The sequence below is a fragment of the Rosa rugosa genome, chromosome 1 (genome assembly GCF_958449725.1).
Source record: "Rosa rugosa chromosome 1, drRosRugo1.1, whole genome shotgun sequence".
In the NCBI taxonomy this organism is placed as follows: domain Eukaryota; kingdom Viridiplantae; phylum Streptophyta; class Magnoliopsida; order Rosales; family Rosaceae; genus Rosa; species Rosa rugosa.
The window spans coordinates 3,656,690-3,666,944 of NC_084820.1; the positions used below are offsets into that span (position 1 = coordinate 3,656,690).

Below are 10,255 nucleotides of genomic sequence, written 5' to 3' on the forward strand. Positions count from 1 at the left end.
TTTCACATTCAACTACAATTTGTACCACATTTTGAAAACAAGAGGTACAGAATTTGAAGCTTTGTTCTTGAGATGATTCAGACCCACCGAATCAAAAACAACAGTATGCAGAACAAGTTTTTGGACCAAGCTTATGAAATGTAATTTTTGTGCTTATTAAGCTGTGTTTATGTCTTGTATAGTGTATACTAATGATTTTTCCTTTATACTTCCATTTCCCCCCATCTAATAAGAAAATGTCCTGACCTCTTTTACCTCAAAAAAAAAAAAATGTCAATACATTCGTTTATAGCTAGTACAAAGAACAGAAGAATTTTATTGTTGAAGAATTCATGGTTTCATACTCAACACTTCGATCATCTCAGTTCTCGGCACATAGTGAACAACAAATTTCAGGTTCTACGTAGTAGTATTGACATGATTTAGATCACCGGAATGTGTAAGAGACAGAAGTTCTGTGAAGCTATGAGTAGCAGATTCAGGCAAGCAAATGCAAACGAGCATTGTCCCACTAGGATGATCAGCCTCAGCTTCCGGCAGAAAAACACAGACTTGTGGTGTTGGAGTGAGATCGATCGGACCAGCATATATAGGCCTTCCCCATCCAAAATCAGCAGAATCATACATTGGAAATCTAGTCCACTGAGTTATTGTCAATTTGCCTCCAAATTCCAGTTTTCGTGGTCTGTCTACTTCAACATAGTCCACCGTTGATCTTAAGTACTCTTCGGAGATACCAAGCCGGGCTTCACGAACCAAGTGAGTAATCTCCGAGAGCCTCCCATGAACAAGCTTTGTCACAGTGCTTGTGACACAAGCTAGACACACTGCATTGCCATAAAACCCGTCTTTTAGTGGCTGGTTTTTGAGTTTATTGCGGGCATTGGCAGAGAAGGTTAGCCTAAGCCCATAGTTCAATGGTTTTACATCAAGTGCTTTCACCCATGATCTCCATACATGAGCTGCCATGGCATCAAAAGCGCTGCATGCAACATTAGACATGTTATCTTTCGGTTGAGCCAGAGTTTTCAGCAAGGTTTGGAACTCGCGGCTTATCCGGTAGCACTTTTGAACCGGTTTGGTTTGCCATAGACTCATTGTGAGGCTTGAGCCATCTTCTACTCTCATGAATTCAATGTGTGGGAATTTCACGAGTGGTGGGTTGCGAGGTCTGAAAAACTCTCTGTCCCAACATGGCTCAGGGTTAGCGATCAATGTGCCTGCTCTTGCTGTTGCAGCCCATGAGGTGAGGAATTGCATAGCACCAAGACCGTCACAGATGCAATGGCAGATTCTCAAGCCAATGCTAAACCCACCACAGCTGAAATTAGTGACCTGAGCTATCACCAATGGCATGTCAAGGACTTTGTATGGTTCTTCGTTTGGGAACCTAAAGATCAGTGGTGTCCATGCTGGGTTTGGTACTTTGAGGTCTCCTAGATCAGCCAAGGCCATTTCAGAGTGTGCCTCCACCAACAATGCTCCCTGTTCTTGCCCAAAAAACACTTCTAGTTTCCCATTTCTGGCCTCCCTTAGCCTACCCGATAAAGGGTAGTAAGGGACTAACACACTTGCAAGAGCATCGTGTAGTATTTTCATAACAGGTCTTCGGTCATATGACGAGTAGAAATATACTGTCGGAGTGAAAACACGAGCTCCGATCATGTCATCTAGGTTCGAAAGGTATAGAGTTTGGCCAGGAGCTACCGGAATAGGCCCTGAGGGTATGACTGGAGTCATGTGGTCGATAGTGATGGGGATGTGCAGGTGAGGAAAATGGAGCTCTTGAACCCATGGAGGAGCCATGAGAGGTATTGCTGGAGATACAAGCCATGAATGCAGAGTAGCTGCATTTGTAGAAGGTAACTTTTCTCTTCGACATGCAAAGATTGGGCTAAATAGATGAGGATTTTAAAGTTGCAGGTATGGTACAGTTGGAAGTGATATCGTTCATGATCCAAAAAGAATACATGTAGTCTTCATTGAATTAGTCGGCATGAGAATCTCTTCTATTTTTGGATAATTTCAGCAGGCAAAGAAAGACGAATGGAAAATGCATGAAGAACATCCAACAAAAGGCTATTAATCAAAACCCAAGTTGGCTCCTGCGGTGCATTAAATCCTACTTGCCCCCACCCCAAAAAAAAAAAAAAAACAAAAACAAAAACAAAAACTGATTTCACTTTAGAAATTGTTATAATCTGTTTGGGATGTATCCTAAAAGCTGGCTCAAGGGTTAAAACCCCAAACTTTTATCATACATATTTCAATATTTCGCAGTGAATTGGAAGTTTAAACAGTTACATATTCATGGCACCTTAAGCCTCTGTCACATACTACGAGCTAACACATGGATATATTATCTTACATGACTGTGTGTCATACCTGCATAAAAAACCTACAAGTCCACCAAAATTTTGCTGATGAGAATCTTAAATAAATCTGCTAGTTCGAAGTTTTCTTTACCTTTCCCGTTAAGTGCTCTATTCCGAACTGCCTACCATTTTTAGTTCATTTGCGACCCAATGTGCTTCCACTTCCAGCAGCAAAACACTTTTCTCATATTAAAAGGCACCTCTATTCTTGTGGAAGGAGCGCTATCTCAATCTCTTGGAGCGATTTTCCCTTGGTTTCCACCACATTTCGTTTCACAAAAACCACAGCCATCATGCAAACGGTACCAAACATAGAATACAGAAGCCTTGGGCCAAGGTTTTCTAGTAGTTGCAAGAAGAGCAAACCCACGAAGAAATTTATCACCTGAAAACACCAATCGCAATATCTGTAAATTATAGATATCCACAAGTATCATTTATAAAATCCATTTCTTAATCCAGAATCCTCATAGGGCAAGATGTCAAATTAGAAAACTCATGGCCTGCTGAACCAGCAAGATACCAAATCAGAAAACTCATGGACTGCTGAAGCAGCATAACTACTAGGAACTCTTGAGTCTTGAGTCTTGACATAGTGCTACGGTGATCCAGTCACCAGAAAGCCTTTCAAAGTAACAGTCATGCATTAAAGAAGACGACGATTATTCAGAGAGAGGAAAGATAGTTACCCAATGCACTGACATACAGACAGCCATTGCTTTTGCCCTGATGCGGCCGGGAAATATTTCTGGTAAAAGGAGACCTGGAACTGGGCCTGCTCCTAGAGCAAATGTTAAGACAAACCTGCACAAATAGTTATACAAAACTTGTGAATGCTTCTTCAGAAAGTACTAATTGAGTTTTAATACCCAACTTATCTCGTAAATTAGTCGTGTACGTGTCATCTAGCATTTAGCATACGGTTAATCTTCAAGATAAAAATTTAGAATTTAGTACTCACATCAGCATTCCACCAACAGATAGGTACAGTGACCCAGAGCCTGTTGAATAAGAACTTGCTGCAACAACTTGAACAGCCATTGCCATTGCCTGAGTGGATAAAATGTATTACAGAAAGACCAGGCTAGTAAGAACATAAGCTCTATATGTTTGTTCAAAACCAACATAGAATTACATACTCATAATAGCAGTTGAGTCGTGCATGTATTGAGGTAAATTTGAAAAGCTAATATTATTACAGCAAAACATAATACAAGATCATTTAGTTTCCCAAGCCTCTATCAGATTTTACACTACTCTTTATATTGCAACATTAGAGCCCATTTTCTGCAGCTTCTTTTCCCATGTTATGTGTGATTTTTAACAAGTTTTTCAGTCTAATCTATATGGCAGTTCAGCTTGAATCAATTATGGTATAAAAATTCTATTTACCATGCCAAAGAAGCTCCATAACAGTAGCGCCTTCCTTCCTACTTTATCCATCAAAGCCATTGCGACAACAGATCCTGGAAATTTTAAGAATCCATCCAGTCAAGAGAAGATGCAATAGATATAGATAGGAGAGTATTCTACTGCCAATCAGAGTTACCTGATATATTTGCAATTCCTATGAAGGTATTTGCAAGGCCTGATGGTACTCCGGCACTTTTGAATACAGTTGAGGAAAAATAAAAGACGGCATTTATACCAGATAGCTGTTGTAAAGCAAATAGGGTTGACCCAATAAAAACAACTGCAAAAGGAATATGTGAAATTGTGAATAACAGGGTACTTCCGGAAAGCTGAAAGATCACGAGAAAGAGGAAAGGAATACACCATAGATGGATGGAGAGATGGCCCAACTATAAGCAAAACCCATAGGAAATGCCAAAAAGTATCATATCTACCTCTGAAATGGCGGCCATAGAACAACTCTGAAAGGCTTACAGCATCTGTCTCATCTCCACTGTCCACCTTGGTTAATTGTACCATTGCAGTTTTGACATGTGATCCACCAAGGAGTTTCTCAAATGCAGCTTCTGCCTCGTAAGTTCTTCCTTGCTATATCACATGATAGACATGGTTCACATTTGTATTAATAAAAGTGGAAGACTGTAACAGTTCACAAAATTAGAGGCTTATTATATCCCTAAACAGTAATACTGGGGAACAACCCATCTTCAGAAATTTTGTTACAAACAATTGACACAGACCAGCAGGCTATACTTTACATCTGTTTCACACAAAGTGACAGAACATAATGCTCAGATTATTCTTCTTCTTCTTCTTCTTTTTTCAAAATCAACACCATTAATTTGTTCTAATTAATGCTCAAGAAGTTTAAGAAAAGGACAGTATAGAACAAAAGTGCAAAAAAAAAAAAAAAAAAAAAAAAAAGTTCCCAGAAATCATTTGTCGTATCATTACTGGCACGACTCGAATCTGAGTTTCCAAAGGACTTAAGTCATCCGAGCAAAAGGTAATTGTGTATAGAGGACACCAACCTTATGTAGCCAATGTGGACTCTCTGCACAGAATACCATGGCTAAAGCAAGTATTGCAGCTGGAATTGTAGATACCCAAAAACAAACACGCCACCTGACACATAAATTTAGATAGTAAATTTGAAAGGTTAATTACAAATTAGAGATATTGTGAAGCTTATCATGTTTTTTTACCAGCCCGCAATTTCTTTCACAGGGATTCCAACAAGAAGAGCCCCCATAAGTCCAAGGCATGTTGCAATCTGGATGAAACTACCGTAAGTACCCCTCACAAAAGAAGGAGAAACCTGCTCACACAAATGAGGAAACATTAGATAAGACAAGACACAAGACATACATGGTATAATACAAATTGAAAAAGGTTTATGCTGATTACCTCTGTTACATAAAGAGAAGCAACAGGAGGGCCCAGACCCATACCAGTCCCAACAAAAAACCTTCCTATAAGCATACCAGCAAGAGTTTTGGCTGTTGCACTGAAATTGCAGGTAGAAACTTTAGCCACAAATCTTTCAACTTGTATTATTAGAGAACAAGGAGATTGGTGTATGTGAGTTTTGTGGAGCATTTTAACTAATAGTAGAATATAAATGCAAGCAAACACAGAGACCAACAGACCATACTTGGGGAAAGTAAAGCCTAACTTAGCTACAATATTACAGGAGTATGAGGATCCACAAAATCAATAATGTATATGAAAAAGGATTCTAACTCCAAAATATATCACAACTCACAAGATATACCAGGAATCTAACTTCTAGACCAAAGGGATGCATTATATGAAGATACAATCAATCTAGCGAAATAAAACTCCATGTCGTGCTTAATTAGAATGGTAAGGATTGTGAGACGACTGCTATTCAGAGTATACATATCACCTCATAACAGCACCAATAATCATGGGCAATGCACACAGTTGAAATGCCCTACGACGTCCAACTCCATCAGCTATCCATCCACTAAATAAAGATCCAAGAAAGGCACCTCCCAAGCATGTACTCACCACCAGACCTTCATTTCATAAAAAAATTATAAAACCCATGAGAACAAATAGCTTGATGCTAAAATCAGAAATTAGATAGGAACAAATTACAAAAAAAAAAATTAAAAAAAAAAAATCAATATCCACTTCATGTCACCTTCAGCCAAGGCATTCCCCTTGAAACCAAGATCTGCAGAAATGCTTTCAAGTGGTTCATTGACTACTCTGTCCAAAGAAAGATCCAAAAGTACAGTGTAACTAATTACTTTAATGCTTCAACATAAAAGTAATACGAGAGAGACAGAGAGGTAGAGAGAGGTGGGAGAGGAAAGGAAGTGTCTTGCACTAACCCGAGATGGTACCCAAACAAGAATGAAGATATAGTTGCCACTAGTACATGGGGTAAGGAAAGCCTCCATGAGGGGTTTGAAAGTTCTGGAACCATACTTTTCTGCAAAAGAGCTAAGATGCAAACCAGAACTTAGATCTTTTCACTGAATTATACATATTTTAAGTTCCTTAACCATATTCTTGATCAAGAAAACTTAAGTTGACTCTACTCATTATTTCCCCTTTTTATTTCTATTAAACACATATACACCAAAAAAACGATTTTCAAAAAGGCAGAAAAATACTCTAACACATGCCATGTTCTCATTAACTGTAATTTGGACAAATCATGGGAACAAAACCCTCAACATGGAAGGACTCTAACCATGGTACATAAATCTTGATGTTTATATAAGTACAGATGATCCATAAATAGTTACCTGAGTTGTCTTCCATGTCAAGAGTATCTACAAACTCTTTTGATTCCATATCAGTGGTATTCATATAATCTCTCGATGACGCACGCTTGTACATCGAGTATGGTTCACGTTGGCGGACCCACATAAGAAGCTGCAACCAGCCATTTTCACAAATCAGAGGAAACTAGAATGAAACTTCCGTCGCATTGACATCAGATACAAACAAAAAGAAATTTTGTAAAGCATTCGAAGTGTTTTAGTGATTAAAATATATAGATCATATCTAACGCATTTCCAGTTCAGTTTTGTAATTACACTAACAAAGGCACCAAAGGTTATGCCTCAAATTGAAGTTGCATTCTTTTCTCGACCCTTCTCAAATTAAAACTGCTAACTGAAGAACAGAGATCACTGATTGGAAACTACTTGATCATGAATCCATCGTTTTCATTACAAAACAAGCACAAACATGAATTCGAAGCAAGAAAAATAATTCAGATTCAACTAAAATGCACTGAAACTTACAAAATTAACAAAATGATCAATCCAATCGAAACTTAAAAGGCTCCAAGCTGCGATTCAAAGAAATTCACATTCATAGAAACGTAGTACGAAGCCTAATACCTTCTCTGCGCTCCGATCATTCAATGGATCTGAATTGTTAATCAAATCAAAGCCACGTGAAAATTTGAAGTCGGTGAGTCTCGAACTCTCACTCCAAGTTCTTCACGTCTCCGAACTCCACCGAACTTCGCGAACAAAGCTCTCGCCTCTGACCAGCTTCTTGACGCGAGAGAGATGTTGGCCGCGTAGAATTGTAGGTCTGGTGCGGTGGTTCTGGTAATGAAAATGACGAGTGAAAGAGATGAAGTTTGTGTTAATTATGGAGAAAGCAAACAGAGTAGTAACCCTTTTTTCTTCTGTTTTTCTTTTCTCTCGACGGACAGAAATATAGCTGCGACAAATAAAAATATTATTAATTATCTAATGTGACAAGGTCAGTGAAGCGGTCTAACATGAAATCTCATATCTAGCGTTCGATTGTTAGAAGTTAACAGTTTAGTTTAAGAGGTTTCGGGTTGATGCGTCTACTGCAGAAGATTAGTTTGATTTTTCTAAAATACTCTCGTGAACCTCAGTTCGGATGCTAACTCAAAAGTGTGTTACTAACTTGCTAAGAGCAACTCCAACAGCTTCCCCATATTTTAGTTTTTCTCTATTTTAGGGAAAACGAGCCTCTTTTGCTCCAACAGATTCCCTATAACTTTCTCTAAAAGTGAGGAGAGAGAAAACAAAATTCCCTAAATTTACAGCAATCTCTAAAATTTTAAAGAAGAATTTGGAGATTTTAGAGATTGCTGTAAACTAGGGAATCTGTTGGAGTTGAAGAAGAAAAATTGCTTAAAACTTTGACTTTTGCTTCCCTATAATACAAAAATTATAGAGAAGCTGTTGGAGTTGCTCTAATGTAAATGAGGTGACTTGTTAGAGCATCTCCAACAGCTTCCCTATAATTTCTCTATTAATAGGGAAGCAAAAATTAAAATCTCCAAAAAAAATTCTGCTCCAACTCCAACAAATTCTCTATTTTACAGTTTTCATAATTCTTCCCTAAAATTTTACAGATTTGCTGTAAATATAGGGAATTTTGTTTTCTCTCTCATCACTATCTCCATTTTAGGGATAATTATAGGGAATCTGTTGGAGCAAAACAGCCAAATTTTTCCCTAAAATTGAGAAAAATCAAGATATGAGAAAGCTGTTGGAGTTGCTCTTACTTCATTCTCGATATAAAAATATAATTAATTAGTAAAATAAACCCAGACTAAGATCCAGTGCGGTCTGGATGTTTTAAAAGAGGAGAGGTGTCACCGCTTAGGGGTCGTCAACGGGCCGGGCCGGGCCTTGCTATATTTTTAAATAATTGCGGGCCGGGCCGGGCCGGGCTTTATTAAAAATCAAATGATCCAAGCCCGTCCATATAAAGCGGGCCTTGCGGGCTTTTTCGGGCCGGGCCGGGCTTAGCCTTGCGGGCTTTTTTGGGCCGGGCCTTGCGGGCTTTATTTATAAATAAATATTTAAAGACACAAGTATTTTTTTTTTTTAATCAAGCTTTGGAAATTCAATGGATAATGATCAAATACAACCAAAGATAACAATCTATATAACTATATTGTACCAAAAAAAATCTATATTTATATATAGATACTAATTTGTTGATAAATAAATTTTTAAAGACACTAATTTTTTATAAATCTATATTTATACATCATACACTCCAAAGAGCTACATATAGCAATTCAAAGAAAATGAGAAACTGACCGTTGGATGAGTTTATTACAATAAATTATGAGTGTGGTAAAAAATTTAGCCAATTTAACCATATTTTTGAATCCGATCGGATTGGTCAACCGTAGTCACTTATATGTTTTATTGGTTGACCGATGGCGTGGCAACCGCGAAACGTGCTTATTTTTTCACATCACGTTTGTATATATTCCATCGATGGATGTGCGTGGACATAAGATAAAAAAAAATTAATTTTAATTACAAACACATTGGACTATACCAATTTTATTCCTAAAGTTATATGACTTATACATTGCATTTAAATTGTTTAAGTTCATTCTAAAGCAACCATGAAGTGGAAAATGAATTCGGAGAAACCAACCGCTTGATGGAGAGATTGTAATGTTTTATGGTGGTTGTAGAAAATCCAGCCAATTTGGTTCACGTTTCGAATTCGATCAACTAGGTCAAACGTAGTTACTCTTATAAACCTATCATACACTCCAAAGAGCAACCCCTATCAATTCAAAGAAAATAGAAAAACCGACCGTTGGATGAGTTTATTACAATAAATTATGAGTGTGGTAAAAAATTTAGCCAATTTCACCATATTTTCGAATCCGATCGGATTGGTCAACCGTAGTCACTTATATGTTTTATTGGTTGACCGATGCCGTGACAACCGCGAAACGTGTTTATTTTTTCACATCACGTTTGTATATATTCCATCAATGGATGTGCGTGGACATAAGATAAAAAAAATTAATTTTAATTACAAACACATTGGTCTATACCAATTTTATTCCTAAAGTTGTATAACTTATACATTGCATTTAAATTGTTTAGGTTCATTCTAAAGCAACCATGAAGTAGAAAATGAATTCGGAGAAACCAACCGCTCGATGGAGAGATTGTAATGTTTTATGGTGGTTGTAGAAAATCCAGCCAATTTGGTTATCGTTTCGAATTCGATCAACTAGATCAAACGTAGTTACTCATATAAATCTATATTTATATATCATACACTCCAAAGAGCAACCCCTATCAATTCAAAGAAAATGGAAAAACCGACCGTTGGATGAGTTTATTACAATAAATTATGAGTGTGGTAAAAAATTTAGCCAATTTCACCATATTTTCGAATCCGATCGGATTGGTCAACCGTAGTCACTTATATGTTTTATTGGTTGACCGATGCCGTGACAACTGCGAAACGTGCTTATTTTTTCACATCACGTTTATATATATTCTATCAATGGATGTGCGTGGATATAAGATAAAAAAAATTAATTTTAATTACAAACACATTGGTCTATACCAATTTTATTCCTATAGTTGTATGACTTATACATTGCATTTAAATTGTTTAGGTTCATTCTAAAGCAACCATGAAGTAGAAAATGAATTCGGAGAAAC

The 10,255-nt window shown here is 37.4% G+C and overlaps 2 protein-coding genes across 2 annotated transcripts; both read right to left on the reverse strand.

Annotated features, from left to right (window-relative positions):
* Window positions 1–289: 289 nt before the first annotated feature.
* On the reverse strand, window positions 290–2,026 carry LOC133711066 (omega-hydroxypalmitate O-feruloyl transferase). Its single transcript, XM_062137246.1, has one exon. It carries the CDS (start codon window positions 1,804–1,806, stop codon window positions 400–402), a length of 1,407 nt encoding a protein of 468 aa, XP_061993230.1. The 5' UTR covers window positions 1,807–2,026; the 3' UTR covers window positions 290–399.
* Window positions 2,027–2,163: 137 nt separating this feature from the next.
* Window positions 2,164–7,483, reverse strand: LOC133711057 (probable plastidic glucose transporter 2). The gene is made up of 14 exons (XM_062137236.1): window positions 7,175–7,483; window positions 6,572–6,701; window positions 6,152–6,263; window positions 5,959–6,026; window positions 5,698–5,830; window positions 5,196–5,295; window positions 4,994–5,106; window positions 4,820–4,913; window positions 4,223–4,376; window positions 3,925–4,068; window positions 3,768–3,841; window positions 3,337–3,425; window positions 3,065–3,179; window positions 2,164–2,760 (listed from the first exon to the last, which is right to left on the reverse strand). Exons 2-14 carry the CDS (start codon window positions 6,693–6,695, stop codon window positions 2,578–2,580), a joined length of 1,503 nt encoding a protein of 500 aa, XP_061993220.1. The 5' UTR covers window positions 6,696–6,701; window positions 7,175–7,483; the 3' UTR covers window positions 2,164–2,577.
* Window positions 7,484–10,255: the final 2,772 nt, after the last annotated feature.

Excerpts from the sequence above, each read along its gene's own strand:
- LOC133711066 (XM_062137246.1), bottom strand. The coding sequence starts at position 1,806 with ATGGCTCCTCCATGGGTTCAAGAGCTCCATTTTCCTCACCTGCACATC.
- LOC133711057 (XM_062137236.1), bottom strand. The coding sequence starts at position 6,695 with ATGTGGGTCCGCCAACGTGAACCATACTCGATGTACAAGCGTGCGTCA. Across the intron at positions 3,180-3,336 it reads TCTGTTGGTGGAATGCTGAT|GTTTGTCTTAACATTTGCTC; the intron begins GTGAGTACTAAA and ends CTATTTGTGCAG. Across the intron at positions 2,761-3,064 it reads TCTGTATGTCAGTGCATTGG|GTGATAAATTTCTTCGTGGG; the intron begins GTAACTATCTTT and ends TGGTGTTTTCAG.